A 14,431-nucleotide genomic window follows, 5' to 3' on the forward strand; every position below is an offset into this window, starting at 1 on the left:
GTTAATTGAGATGGCAGGTGCGACTCCTGATCAAACATCACAATACCTGCCTGGGTAAAAACGAAGGAATGCCATGGCTCCATCAATTAAAAACATTACGGCCTATGTTCTGTAATTATAGTCGTGGGTTGGAAACAAGCCCATGGAGCTCATATAGCTCTTGCATTGCTGACGGCAATTGGTGAAACGATAAATGTGACGATTCATATGCCAGCAAGTATCCGCCAGACATACGGATACAAACATGAGAAATCCAGCATCATTCTGGTATTCTGTGTCTGTATACTCCCATCTATAACAAGAATGCTGCAAAGTGATGTGGCCAGTCACGTGGTCTCCATTGTATCATAGACCGGGGTCGATGACCTGTCTACTATCCAGCTTAGAGAAACATATACCTCGGCTGAATTGAAACACCATCTGTTTTCATCAACTCTCACTCACAAAGTGAAAGCAACAGTAACAATGGCAAGCACAGCAAAGGCCGTGGCCTTGTCCCCGGCTCCCTACCATATCATCACGTAAGCTTCCTATCAGATACAACGAAATCAGTCAAGGATGAGTGAGCTAACTGGACGGCAGCTACGGAACACTTCTAGGAACGACCTTCTTCCACGTATGTACCCTAATTCTCAATCTAATCTTGTAATCAGCTCTAACAAGTCAGCAGTCATTCGTCAACGGCATCGTAGCGTTCAGGGCGGTCGACCGTGCCAGCTTCTCTGCCATCCAGCAAAAGCTCTTCCCCATCTACTTCGGCCTTCAAACTGTCCTACCCGGTGTTCTCGCTCTGACGTTCCCTGGAAACTCTCTGATTGGTCTTGCAAATGGTCCCGCTGGTTTGGTGTCGGAATTTGCCCGCTGGCACTCCTTGTTGCCTATCAGCGTCATGGGTATCACTGGTGCTATCAACCTGCTTGTTCTCCTGCCAATGACTGTTGACATTATCAAGAAGCGACGTGGTCAAGGTATGTCACGCAAAGTATCATCAATCTACCAAACCCATACTAATGAATTCATAGTTAAGCGAGATGGTAAGGAATACTACGCTGAGGGACCTCACTCAGACGAGATGAAGGCTCTCAACAAGAAGTTTGGCATGCTTCATGGCATCTCATCTCTTCTCAACCTTGCTACATTTGTGGCTGCTATCGGATACGGTTTCACTTTGGGTGGTCGGGTTCTGTCCGTTGCGGACCTTGCTTAAACGGTTAATGATGAAGATGAAAGTCTTATTCATGCTCTAAAATGCTAGTGGTGTAAACAATCTTCCCGATAGCCTAGCGACTATTTTCCATCGTACAATAGCGAGAATCTATAGTATGTCTATTCGTTGTGTCGTAATTCGTTGAAATATTAGGTATAGCCTTGAAAACATTGCGCCAAATTGTTGTCATGGGGTGAACCAGCATAGCTCTCTCATAGTGAGCATCTGGTGTTGAAGGACAAGCGCTGTGCTTTAAATTCGGAATGAGGCACGAAGCTCCTCCTTGGCCTTTTCAAAGTCTCGCTGACGCTGGGCCTTGGCCTCTTCTTCGCTGAGGGCCTTCTGTTGACGGCGCTGGTTGGCCTCCATTTGTCCCTTGATTGTCCAGCGGCCGGGCTGGCGGTCAAGCATAGCCTCGACGTCGACATCTTCGTTGATCTTGGCGAAGTCGGTGCTCAGAACAGTAGGTCTGCGGGTGTTGTTCTCAAACTCTTCAGCCTTGAGCCCAGGAGTAGAGACTGGGGTTGTTGCGGTAGACTGAGTCTTATGCACCTCGCTGAAGTATGAGTTGGCATTGCTGGGGGCAGCAGCGACACTGGTGGGAGCGGCTGTCATGTTGATTGTTGTTTGAGAGAGAATAAGAATTTGGTTGTTTTTGTCCTCTTGGGTATTGTTTGATAGATAAGGGAGCTGTTGTGTATAGGTTTGCGCTTGTTTCGCTAAGATGATAAACAGCAAGAGAGATGAATCAAGATGAAAGGTTTAAAGTCTATGAACAAAAACTCAACTCCATGTGGTCTTCTCCTGTAGATATTTATAATTACGTAGGTATCCAGCCGGTCCGGTTTAAAACTTCATACTGTACTGCGTAGTTGTGTTAGTTGCTCTAGCAAGTGGGAACCCCTTTAGCCGATCGTGAAGATGGGTCCCTGGCCGTGGAGACCTTGTCCAACTTTAGCTTCAGGGTCCCCACGCTACCTCGCTTGATACGGGAAGTATCCAGAGCGGTGAATTGCACTTTGTATGTATTCTCCTGTCTGTGTGTAGATGTCGGTCTGTTGATGCAGGCTATCTCGCCTCGGATGTAAGCGAGCCTAGGTAACCCAATTTCACGGGTAGAACCTGTTATCTTCAACATTAGTCAGGGCAAAAAGAAGGAGAAAAAAAGTTTCGAGGGAAAACGTGGAATTCTAGAAACCCACCGATGACGAACTAGGTTGACCCATTACTCGCAAGGCAAAGTTTATGAGCCAATGATAAGATTTGCTTTAACTAAAGCCGTTAAGGGACTGAAGATTTTCGACTTTGAGATTCTTTGCCACGCGGGAAGGGTCTGCGGCTTCCAGAGCCTACCTCGGAACAATTGTGCACTTTTCGGCACATTAATCGCGACATGCGTGGGTCGGATTATGTTGTCATTACACTAAGGGTTGCCTATCAAGATGCAGGGTCGTTATCATCTGCATGAATTATCCTGACAGAAAACGAGTCGTAGTTATCCGAGGAGTTATTCAACCAACAGTCGAGAGATTACCCTATATCGATAAATCTCACATGTCGTATCATCACAAGATTACTCGCAAATGCTACCAGCAGTGTCGTTACAAGCTTACTGTAATATTCATGATGTCTTTTTATAATAGGTCCATTGATCACCGATTATCCAGCCTTATTGCATCACAAGCGATGTCATTCTTGTTATCTCTGACTAAGCACAATCCACCGAGTCAGTCCGCTTTAGTTTGTCGACGATCAAGTTCATGCTCAACCAACTGAAACTCTGGTCGATCATATTCAAGAACATCATACAGTGTCTTTTCAGGTCGGGCTCATAGACAAAATGGCATCTTCACCAAAATACATCAGCAACGATGTTGCTGCCATCAATGAGTTCATTGACAAATTCGACGTGAGTCATTTACACACTGGCCGAGTATTATACTGACACCCATCAACAGGTCTTCCTCCTTGACTGCGATGGTGAATACTGAACAATTCACAAAATAACACAGTAACTAACTTATAAAGGTGTCTTGTGGTCTGGTGATCATGTGTACGAGGGAGTCCCAGAGACCATCAACTTTTTGAGATCAAAAGGTTAGCTTACTATGCTCAAGATCTGGACAAGAGACTCACATCGATGTAGGAAAGAGGGTCGTCTTCGTCACCAATAACTCCACAAAATCGCGCGACGAGTATCTCAAGAAACTCACTGGTCTTGGTATCCCAAGCGAGAAGGACGATGTCTTTGGTTCTAGCTACTCTGCTGCCATCTACATCGCCCGTATCCTGAAGCTGCCTGAGGGGAAGCACAAGGTGTTTATCATCGGAGAGTCAGGAATTGAGGAGGAGCTTGATTCAGAAGGCGTACCGCATATCGGAGGTACAGACGAGGCCTTCCGACGAGACATCACAAACGATGACTTCAAGGGTATCGCTGATGGTTCCCATCTCGACCCTGAGGTTGGCGTCGTCCTCTGTGGTCTTGACTACCATGTCAACTACCTCAAGTACGCCCATGCTATGCACTACGTCAAGAGGGGAGCTACATTCCTCGCTACCAATGTCGACTCTACACTGCCAATGCATCACAACTTCTTCCTCGGTGCTGGCTCCTGTCATATCCCCGTTGTCCACGCTACAGGACAACAGCCTCTGGCTCTCGGCAAGCCCAGCCAGGCCATGATGGATGCTGTTGAGGGCAAGTTCCAACTTAACCGAGCTCGCACATGTATGGTTGGTGACCGACTCAACACTGACATCAAATTTGGAATCGAGGGCAAGCTAGGTGGCACACTGCATGTCCTGACTGGCGTGAACAAGAAGGAGGACTGGGAAAAAGAGGACGCCATCGCCGTGCCTTCGTACTATGCCGACAAGTTCAGTGACCTTAGACTGGCAAAAGAATAGAATAATATAGAGCCTTTGCATAGATATATTGTAGAGAAACCACTGTTGAAATTACTGGTTGAGATACCGTTCACCGCAGGGCATTGTTCACATTTGCTTAGATTATTAGTTACTTGATGGTTTTGGTTCAAAGTCTAATGATGACTCCAAACCCATCAAGTAACTAATAATACAAGCAAATATGTGAACAATGTTACTGTCATTTGCACACTGTTGCACTCATGGGTTATTCTACTAAGATTGAATGAGCCGCCCTCTGTAGATATACTAAGAGGATATCTACAATACCCAGGTCTACACAGACGCGGTATGCAGTTGCCTTTGCTATGGGTATCTAAACTATATTCAAACTTGCTTCTTGCTCTCATTCTTCTTTGCAAGGTCGCTAGTTCGGATGACCTTGGGTGGGGGTGTCTTGTATGGTCGAAGAGACTTGGGCAAGAACATGCCAACCTGCTTCTGGTACTTTGGATACTCGGAGTACTTTCCCACTGTGATAAGCTCGGTGAGCCAAGTTGAACCCTGGAAGAGCATGATCAAAGCAGCAGAGCCGGCAAGTGTATAGCTGTACAGATTCTTGGTTGCATAGCAGCTCCACTGGTACAGGACAAACCAGACAAGCTGCTCAGCGGCAAAGTTGGGATGTCTACTGTAGGCCCAGAGTCCAGAGGTGTTGAAGCCTCGGTCAAGATCGGCCTGGGTGTAGCTGTAGTCGTGAGGAACCTTAGCTTCGGCTTGATACTTATGCTTGGCCGCATGGAAATCTGAATGCATTAGTTTTATTCAACTCGGAAATGGACGGATTACTCACCCCATTGCTGACCATCGCTAACCCACTCACTGTAGACCAGTCCGACCATGGTGAGAAAGAAGAAGATGTCGGCAGGGGCCACATTTTCTTCAAACTTGGTAGAGAGAAGGATGGCGTAAGCGGGAACGCATGAGAAACTGAAGAGCAGAACACTCTGGATGAATGAGATGAACGTGACGTTGAAGATGAACCAGATGGGTCTTGGCACATATTTTTGCAGAATGGCCCTGGTAATTGTAAGCTTATGGATGATTCTCAGTCGCCGATGAACTTACCATCGATAATCTTCAGATCCCTTCTCATAGCCACCCTTACGCCAGTAATTGTAGGTCAAACGGCACTGAAATGTAGGTCAGCAACGAATGCAGCGAGTAAGGTGTAAAGTAACTTACACTCCAAAGAGTTGTAGCCAAAGAAATCAGATCCACTCGCGAAGAAGAGACACCAGCAAGACGTGCCCAGATGGAAAGATGGACAATGTAAAGATTGGGGAGAATGGACCACATGCGGTCAACCTGGGAGTAGTTTCTGTTGATCTCCGAGACAACGAGAAAGGGAACCGTAAGGGCGACAGAAATTGCAAAAGCCGAGATGAGCGGGTTCGTGTCAACATACAACTGCCTTAGCCCATCCGGACTGGCGATGTTGTCAAGAAACTGCCGAGGAAGAGCATAAAGTTGAGGAATGTACGGCTCAACGGCCTTTGCGTACTCGCCGCAGTCCTCAATGGACTTGAGATATGGAAGAGCCATGTCTGTTTAATCAGAGGAAAATATTGATTGATGGTCGAATTCCCACTTGATCGTGGTGCAATACAAGTGGTGTTTTAATAGGTAACAATGATACAAACAGCCAAAGCACAGCCCGCGTCATAGACAGCATGAAATGTATGACACACGCCATTTCTATCCGGGTTTACAAGTCAATTACGACCTAAAACGCGCTACGCCGCAAGGGAAGGTACTAGGTAGGTTGCCTTGGGTTGTGGAGTCGCCAAAGCTTAGGAGATAGCTCCCTGTGAGATTCGGAAGCATCCGCTGTGGCTAGTGGGTGTGCCACTGAAGAGGCCCCATTAAAATTTCAACTTCAGTGACAGACATTGACTCTTTCCCCCCCTCCTATACATCGTGAATATCGAGTAATGTTCAGTGTTGGGGACGGATTTGATATTACAGCGTATTTCAACAGGCGGGAAATCGATGAGCACAAAAAGGCAGAAAGGCCTTAATTTCATGCAAAGAGCACCTCCCAATAGGATATTACTGCAAATCATTCCTACTGCAAAAGCGTGTTTGGCAGATTCTCGCTCTCTATATCGTGCCTGCCTCAGCGCAAAACTTCACCTCCACATGAAACCTGAGGCAATCCTTTACTCGCTTGTTGTGATCACCTCAACCACTGAAAATACTTCGACCGAGTATCAAGGTAGTAACTGTTCTTCGACCCAACAAACAAATCCAGAATGAAGGTCCTCTGTGTGGCTGAAAAGCCTTCCATCTCCAAGGCTGTAGCTACTCATCTCGCTGGAGGCCGTGTCGAAACAGTAAGGATATCCTACTCCTGACTCTCTATGTTCTCTTCTAACTGTGAATCTGTAGCACAATACGAGAAGCAAGTACATCAAGAACTACTCGTTCGATTTTGACTTTGGCCAGCAATTGGGCCACTGCTCCGTCAATATGACTTGTGTCACTGGTCATTTAACAAACGTCGACTTTACACCTGCGAACAAGAGCTGGTACTCGCCTCCTCCGGAATCGTTGTTCACTGCCCCAATTGTCACAACCATTAGCGATGTGAGTTCTCCTATCTTCACTCGACATCAGTTTGTTGACGCTCTGTAGGATAAAAAGGTAATTGCCCAAAATCTGGAATCTCAAGCGCGATATGCTCAAGTCCTCGTAATCTGGACGGATTGCGATCGCGAAGGTGAACATATCGGCAATGAAATCGTCGAAGCTGCTCGAAAGGGCAAGCCGGGCATTCGGGTATTGCGAGCAAGATTCAGCAATATTGAAAGAGCGTACGTTGCCCCCCTTCCTTTCTGGCCTAGAAGGAATCTAATGATACCAGGCATGTAATATCAGCAGCCAGGAATCTGACAACCTTGGACGAAAGGCAAGTCAATGCTGTGGCCACGAGAATAGAGCTTGATCTCCGGATCGGTTATGCTTTTACTCGCTTCCTCACGAATAACCTGCGGCAACTTGGAGGGCCTTTGGAAAAAATGACCCTTAGCTATGGTGTGTGCCCAATTATCAGGCCTACCTTGTCTATTGTACTGACCGTCTAGGATCCTGCCAATTCCCAACGCTTGGGTTCGTCGTTGATCGTTATTTTCGTGTTAAAAACTTCGTTCCAGAGCCCTTCTGGAGCATAAAGCTGACACACAACCGAGACGGCAAAAAGGTTGATTTCTCCTGGCTACGAAATAGGCTTTTCGACCGAATGTCTACCGTCATTTTGTACGAAAGATGCCTTACAGCAAAAATAGCAACCGTCACAAAAGTTCAGCAGAAACCTACTCGCAAGTTTAAACCCCTACCCCTTACAACCGTTGAACTACAGAAGGCTGCAACAAGGTTATTGCATATGAGTGGACAACAGGCCATGACTATCGCCGAAGGACTCTACAACAAAGGCTTTATAAGTTATCCCAGAACGGAGACTGATCGTTTTGATCGAGGGATGAATCTCCGAACTCTGGTTGATAAGCAGACAACCGACCAGAGATGGGGACCATTTGCACAGAACCTTGTCAACGGTGCCTTTCAACAACCAAGAGAAGGGAGAAACGACGATAAAGCCCATCCTCCTATTCATCCTATCACGTATGCTTCTCCTACAGTCTTAAATCGCGATGAGGGTCGATTATACGAGTATGTTGTCCGCCGGTTTCTTGCTTGCTGCTCAGACGACGCCAAAGGCATGGCATCTGATGTCGAGGTTGAATACGGAGACGAGCGCTTTAATGCTCATGGTGTTATCGTTCTTGAGAGAAACTATCTCGACGTGTTTATTTACGAAAAATGGAACAACACTGTGGAACTACCAAAGTTCACCGAAGGAGAGCGTTTTCAACCAACAGAGGCTATGATGACGGAAGGCAAAACTTCAGCTCCGGGCTTCCTCACAGAGGCCGACCTGATCGCTCTCATGGATGCCAACGGCATCGGCACAGATGCCACCATGGCCGAGCATATCCAGAAGATTCAAGACAGAGAATACGCTGCTACAATAGGTCGATCAGGTGAAGCACCAGGAGATGACGAGGAGTCGGACACAGGTCCATCCACAAGAGGGCGCGGTCGTGGCCGTGGGGGTAGAGGAAGCAGAGGTGGACGTGGTGGGCGCGGTGGTGCATCTACATCAGGAGGCCGTGGTGGAGTAAAAGTATTTGTCCCTACACAGCTTGGTGTAGCTCTCATTTTGGGATTTGATCGAATGAACTTCGAGACCAGTCTCGGCAAGCCGTTTCTACGGAAAGAGATGGAAATCAAGATGAAGGCTATCTGCGACGGTCGTGCAAACAAGGAAGCCGTCCTACGAGAGAGTCTCGCTCAATACAGGCTTGTATTCGACCAGTCTCAGGAGCAACTGGGGGTTCTGCGAACGGTATGTGCCTGACTGCAACACAGACCTTGCTCTTCGTGTCACTGACCCTCGTCATCTAGGCTTGCCGTGAATTCGTGTTTACTTCGTGAGACTTCGGTCCCTCGGCATTCAGGGCACATGAACCCTTAGTCGATACCACATTCACAAGGAATCATCGAGATATCTGGGTTTCAGTTGCCAACTTTGGAAGTTGACGATATGACGAAGGTAACCACACCCCCATTCCGTTTGTGGGTCGCGAAACTGGTGAGATCCAGCCTGACTGGGAACCTATCAGCCGGTGGATCATTCACACGTACGATCTGAATGATATGATTTGAGCATCACCAACAATGGCCTCGAAACATGACGGCGGCATAATATATCAAACCACCCCTCATCAGTTGGAATACTTGGCAGCGGGGTTTATGCAGCTGTAACCATGTCCCAAAAAGTCAGTGGTGTAAGCGTGGCAGCGATGAGACTACCAAACCCGGCAATAGACAGGCGAGGCAGGGAGAGCTACTATGCGTCAACCACCTGGCTGGGAACGAATGGATGAGGTCTTTCATTGCGGAGGATTCGGAGCGGAAGAGACCGGGACCGTTCACGGCACGGGAGCCACACTGGACTTAATCATCCCCGCACGACACGATATCTCGTAGACTCGGGCAAGAGCGTGGGGCAACGGGGTTGATAGTGATTCCGTCTCTCTTCCGTTCTTCCTTCTTGATGCGCGGGGAAGCGCCCTTTACATGAGACGTCCACGGCGTAGCAATGTCCAACGTGGGGTTCATCGACCGACAACGGGCCACATGTACTTGAAGACGAATTCCTTTGGCTTGATAAAGTGTGTGAAGAGAGGAGACTTCAAAGCCGTTCACTGGCCGATGCCTCCACAGCCGAAACGGACTTCCTGCTGAGCGACAATAGTATCTGGGGAAAGGTGACGAAGTAATGCCGGTAATACTGTCGGCATCGCAAGTCCAATCATGAATAAGGACCTTGGCAACGTGACAATGGCACATCAAGGATGATGGCTTTTATTAGTACTCAACTGGACATCTTGCACAACCAATCAATGTTTACAAGAGAGAAAGGACGCGAATACCTCCACGAACCCGTACTCAATCACCACTAACAATATGAAGGTTCCGAAAATGGCAATGATTACGTTGGATTGGCCAGGAATCGTTTGCATGAAACGAAAATAGACTGCAATAGGATTTCGAACTTCATCAATACCAACAGTCTTGCTTGCCTTTGTATTTCGGCCACGCCGGTGAATGAATAATAATGGTGGTGTCCTGCTTGGAACCATCATTAGGGTTATTCGCTTCAACAACGCCTGCCAGGTCACAAGAGGAACGTGACTTGATATGAAGCGATTACACCAAGGCCAAGCCAAAGATTGAACTGTATGAGCAAATCGTCAAAAAACGGTATAATGGGAACAAAAAGTGTGCCCATGACTTGAATATGCTTTATAGCCACACGCCCCCATCGCGATACAACACGGAATGCCACAGTTGGGACGGGAGGCTTGAGTTCGTCGGGTGTGTGCCTGTACATGCTTCTAGCCCTACATACTCGCGAATAGAGGGTTTGAACACGCAGGTACGCACAATATGATTTTTCGAGAATTGATTCCATTCCTGCTCTCAAGTCTCCTTTCCAAAGGACCAAGGGCTCGCTAATAACAAGCCGGACGAAATTAGGGCATGATGCTGGAGATTGGGCCGTTACTGGCGGATCAGAAGCTGGCCATGACTCTGATATTCCCAGTCAAGGAGGGACCCCTTACCCCTGTCGATGAAAGCGAAATGGGTCCGCTGATTGCTGGGTAAGGAGTCAAAGAAAGCCATACAAAGAATGATCATGGACATAAAGAATTGCATGATTTCATGGCTAGCTCATAGTTGAATGTGCCTGCATTATTCTTGCATGAGACGGGTGAATGCAGGTATTATAAACGATCCGCGTTGGTTCCATGGATGTCCCTGAGATGCATGTCATGACGACCACGTTTACGAGCACGAAGCCGGACACAATGACGACGAGGACTTTGTTTTTCAGTTGAGTCATCATTTCGATGAATCAACCATCAATTTCACACAGGTGGCATGGTTTTTGGTCTCTCCTTTCTTGTGATTGCGATGAGTGGATGGAATGCTGGTCATTTTCATCTGGTTAAGGTTGTTGAATCGCCAACAGCCACGCATTAAACTCCAACAACCTTACCCCAATCTCCTGGGCCACGGGGCTCAAGGTGTTGGCCGAAAGAGAATATGGTGCTGAATATCCTACGCGCTAAAACTGACACCGGGACAGTGATAAAGAAGCGACTAACAAGGTAATTAATCCCCAGACTATGTGAAAATTGGAGACTGGGACAAGAGATCAGAGCCAGCCATCGCTGACACGAGCTCTGTCGCTCAACTGCTTCAAGCTGAAGCACAGTACTATACTGTACAGTACGATGACGATCGATACTGGTGCCGTGTTAGTTGCACGCGCCGTCCCGGATCTTTGGAAGGCCCAAATGCCCCGACTCCCTCCGCTTCAAATGTTCAGGCTCCATTGACCTTTCAAGCTGCCGCACATGATGGACTAACTGGCAGATCGCGGTGTGGCTTTTTTACTCTTGTATACAGTACACCGTAACCGTCTGGCATCAGGAACTAGAGCAGAAGACTGGATCCGGGCCCGGACCCTGGGCTGTCTTTGATCAGAGCTGTTTACTTTTCGTCCGCTATTACTAGTTGATGGAGTAATAGAAGGAATACCGTCTTTTGTGAACCGGAAGTTGAGCCGACACTTGAAAGGCATACATGCTAATGTAAAGCAGCCTGACGACTCTATATGGAATAGAACCACTCGCGGAACTCTGGAAAGAGAGTCAATAGTGAGGCGCCCGAGCCAGATCGTGGACGCTGCGCTGAACCAAGCTGGAGTCCTGCTGGAGCCTGCTAGGGTGTCAAACGGCAGTCCCATCTCGTTTGACCTTGTCCGGCTCGCTTCCCCGTTTACCGCTATGGCCCGGATCCTCTCGTCTCCCTAGACTACCAGCTTCTTGGGAATTGGAACCAAATGAGAATAACACAAAACAATTTCAACAAGGGCCAGCGAAGCAAAAAACAAAGAAAAGGACCACTTTTAATTATGTATTTAGCATGGAAGAAAGAAAAGAAGTGCGGTGGAATCTGAAAGAAGGCGTACAAACATGGATGGGTGCATACACTGCAGATTGAGAGGGAGGGAGGTGAGTTTGTTGGGTTCTAGGGTTCTTCCATCTCGCCATGGTTTGGGATGGTTGTCTCAAATGCGGTAGAAACAAGTTATCACTTCGCTGCCTACAGTATCAATTAAGTATCATTCCCCTATCAACCTTATCAGCTGCTGGCTGAACAGCCACAGTTTGCACTCCAACGAAACATGGGGGTGACACCCAGTAATTGACGCCTGGCCCGTTTTGGGCTGAACTTGCTGGTGTTTGGATGGTGTGTTTGTAGTAACCATGGAATTAAGTGTCTACACCTGATAGTGCCAAATTTGCACCCGGCATCCTTTCACTCTTACGGTACACTCCCACCCGACTGTTGCTTACAACATTCGCCCCCCCTGGTATTCTGCGCCTATCGCCCAGTACATGCACACACACGAGCAGCACCGCCCTACAACAGGTGCGTGCGAGAGTAGGTGCTGCTTTGGCGATACAATATCATACCGCCAATACAAGTGCAAGTCCGATCGAGTACGTACCTATTACCTGGCTGGGTTGGCTAGGTAGGTACGACTCACACCTCACACGGGTTGGGTTCACCTGCCCTTGGTTTGTTGTATTGGTGGTGGTCATATATCCTTCCAGGTTTCCCTCCTGTCCGGTTCCTTTCTCTCCCCAAACACCAACAACAACACCAAAGGAACATCAAGATTCGTATTAGAGTCTCTTGTCACAGTCCAGATCATCGCGCCAGCTCTGCCCAGGCCTGCCATACTATCGCCATATTTGTGCCAGCAACTTTGTATTGCCAGCTCTCCTTACATCCGGCTTCTGAATAGGTACGTACCTCAGGCATCTGACACAGCGCGACACCCTGTTGTGACTCAACCACGATTCTCATATCGCCTCGTCAAGCGCGGCTTGACGAATCTCGCATCGCGAAATACAGACCTTTCTCAAGATCAAAATCGCTAACCATATTTTTCCATTCGCAGACTCGTTCTTTCAGAAGCGCATACCAATAAGACCGACATCGGTAATCATGGCTACCATGGCAGCGGCTGCTCGTGATATCTCCCAGGCCTCCTTGAGCCGAGACAACTTAGCTGTTGTAGCGGCCCGAGGCGTCCCTGCGACTGTGACACGCTCTCAACAACCCCTCCCTACTCCCCCCAACTCCATCTCTCCCAACCTGCCGCCTCACGGGCTTAAGGCGCAGCTCCAGAAGGCCAAGCTTGAGCCTATCGACTCAGACCTGGACCTTCACGAGCCTTCGGATCGACGACGATCGATCTCGCCAGCCCTTGAGGCCTCGGGTGCCATTACTGGCTCTCTCCTCGCCAAATACCACTTGCCAGAGATCCTGCTCAGTCATGGTCCCTTGGCTATCCGACATATTATGGGTTACCTAACCACTTCGGTACCCGGATTCTCGGGAATCCCTCCAACAAAGGCGCGGAGACTAGTCGTGGGAGCTTTGGAAGGTCGTGGAGGAGAAGGCGGTGGACTGGACGGGGAGGTGGAATTTGAAAAGGTGGGATGGGGCCGCTGGGATGCTCGTAAGCGAGGGGAGCCATCTCGACACCGACAAGGTACTCCTCCATCTTCTTATGGGGCCGGTATTCCTATCAACAAGAATGGCGGTCGGGGTCAAGGCCGCTACCGACAAAGCACTGCATCGAGCAATGGGGATTCTGTTCAGTTTTCCCATGAGGACCACGAAATTTATATGATGGAGCATGAGGCCGATAAAATGTCCATGGATGGCTCCGGGTCCGCTTCGTGCTCTGAAGCTCCTGATGATGATGTCGTCATGAATGATGACCCTGAGGATGCCACTGATGATGAGGATTGGGCCACAATGGGAGCTGCTGCTCTCCGAGCTGAATCCTACCCCAACCCAGCAGCGGCTCAGGTTGAGCAAGGCTTCCGATCCTCTTCCGCGTATGCACCCGGTGCGCTTCGTTCGTTCTCCGCCAGCTCCGGCATGGCACGCACACCGCAACCCTTCAACATCGACTTCTCGGCGTTTACGGGTCCCTCCGGCGCACAGGAGCGGGAAGCCGTTGAGGCTCTTCTGCAGCTCGGTGCTGTATAATATTTTTTTGCATCAAAGGCGTTTATTTTTGGGCTTTCGGCATTTTCGAAAGCAATCGTTTTGGGGCTGGTTGGCTCAAGGGAGGTCGTGTCGGCCCACATCCCTGACCGAGGCGGCGACCTCTGGATCATTATTTCTCTCACGATGACACGGCTTCACGTTTTTGTTCGGGCTATACGCTCTCTTAATATGGGCTCGGTTTTTTTGGCGTCTTGGTACTCGGCGGTATCTGGTCCACAAGACAGATCATCGTCGTCGACTGCGAAAGGTCAGCAGGCGGGCAATACTCTCAAGATATACACAAACCGAAACTTTTCGGATATGTCTATCACTGGAGTTCTTCAATACTCGGGTTTATTTCTTTTTATTGAGGGGGACACAAGTTGTCGAAGCTTTGCCTTCTGTCACTTGAATTCCTGTCGCTCCATGGGGGCTTTCGTTTCTAGCCCCAAGGCGCATACTTATGCCGGGAGCTTTGGTTCCTGAGCGACACGACAACACCCTTGATGGGGAGGGCTGGTCTCCGATGTTGAGTCGTCTCCTTGGGGTATTTGTTTTTTTACAATACCCAGTCAGCCCAAGTTTTTT

At 48.6% G+C, this 14,431-nt stretch overlaps 6 protein-coding genes across 6 annotated transcripts; 4 read left to right on the forward strand and 2 right to left on the reverse strand.

Annotated features, from left to right (window-relative positions):
* Window positions 1-465: 465 nt before the first annotated feature.
* Window positions 466-1,207, forward strand: FSST1_002359 (DUF4149 domain-containing protein; the record flags this gene model as incomplete). Its single annotated transcript, XM_083228341.1, has 4 exons — window positions 466-521; window positions 583-616; window positions 671-968; window positions 1,023-1,207. 4 exons carry the CDS (start codon window positions 466-468, stop codon window positions 1,205-1,207), a joined length of 573 nt encoding a protein of 190 aa, XP_083092541.1.
* Window positions 1,208-1,459: 252 nt separating this feature from the next.
* On the reverse strand, window positions 1,460-1,822 carry FSST1_002360 (uncharacterized protein; the record flags this gene model as incomplete). Its single annotated transcript, XM_083228342.1, has 1 exon — window positions 1,460-1,822. The coding sequence occupies one exon, from the start codon at window positions 1,820-1,822 to the stop codon at window positions 1,460-1,462; it is 363 nt and encodes a 120-aa protein (XP_083092542.1).
* A 1,225-nt stretch (window positions 1,823-3,047) lies between these two features.
* On the forward strand, window positions 3,048-4,117 carry FSST1_002361 (4-nitrophenylphosphatase; the record flags this gene model as incomplete). The annotated part of the gene is made up of 4 exons (XM_083228343.1): window positions 3,048-3,116; window positions 3,166-3,187; window positions 3,236-3,304; window positions 3,354-4,117. 4 exons carry the CDS (start codon window positions 3,048-3,050, stop codon window positions 4,115-4,117), a joined length of 924 nt encoding a protein of 307 aa, XP_083092543.1.
* A 345-nt stretch (window positions 4,118-4,462) lies between these two features.
* FSST1_002362 (uncharacterized protein) lies at window positions 4,463-5,680 on the reverse strand (the record flags this gene model as incomplete). The annotated part of the gene is made up of 4 exons (XM_083228344.1): window positions 4,463-4,881; window positions 4,929-5,155; window positions 5,204-5,268; window positions 5,321-5,680. The coding sequence occupies 4 exons, from the start codon at window positions 5,678-5,680 to the stop codon at window positions 4,463-4,465; spliced, it is 1,071 nt and encodes a 356-aa protein (XP_083092544.1).
* A 710-nt stretch (window positions 5,681-6,390) lies between these two features.
* FSST1_002363 (DNA topoisomerase 3) lies at window positions 6,391-8,632 on the forward strand (the record flags this gene model as incomplete). Its single annotated transcript, XM_083228345.1, has 6 exons — window positions 6,391-6,471; window positions 6,527-6,724; window positions 6,773-6,951; window positions 7,002-7,171; window positions 7,222-8,543; window positions 8,603-8,632. The coding sequence occupies 6 exons, from the start codon at window positions 6,391-6,393 to the stop codon at window positions 8,630-8,632; spliced, it is 1,980 nt and encodes a 659-aa protein (XP_083092545.1).
* Window positions 8,633-12,787: 4,155 nt separating this feature from the next.
* Window positions 12,788-13,843, forward strand: FSST1_002364 (putative Sin3 binding protein-domain-containing protein; the record flags this gene model as incomplete). Its single annotated transcript, XM_083228346.1, has 1 exon — window positions 12,788-13,843. One exon carries the CDS (start codon window positions 12,788-12,790, stop codon window positions 13,841-13,843), a length of 1,056 nt encoding a protein of 351 aa, XP_083092546.1.
* Between the last annotated feature and the right edge of the window lie 588 nt (window positions 13,844-14,431).

This window comes from Fusarium sambucinum, chromosome IV (genome assembly GCF_050947815.1).
Source record: "Fusarium sambucinum isolate potato_lamoka chromosome IV, whole genome shotgun sequence".
In the NCBI taxonomy this organism is placed as follows: domain Eukaryota; kingdom Fungi; phylum Ascomycota; class Sordariomycetes; order Hypocreales; family Nectriaceae; genus Fusarium; species Fusarium sambucinum.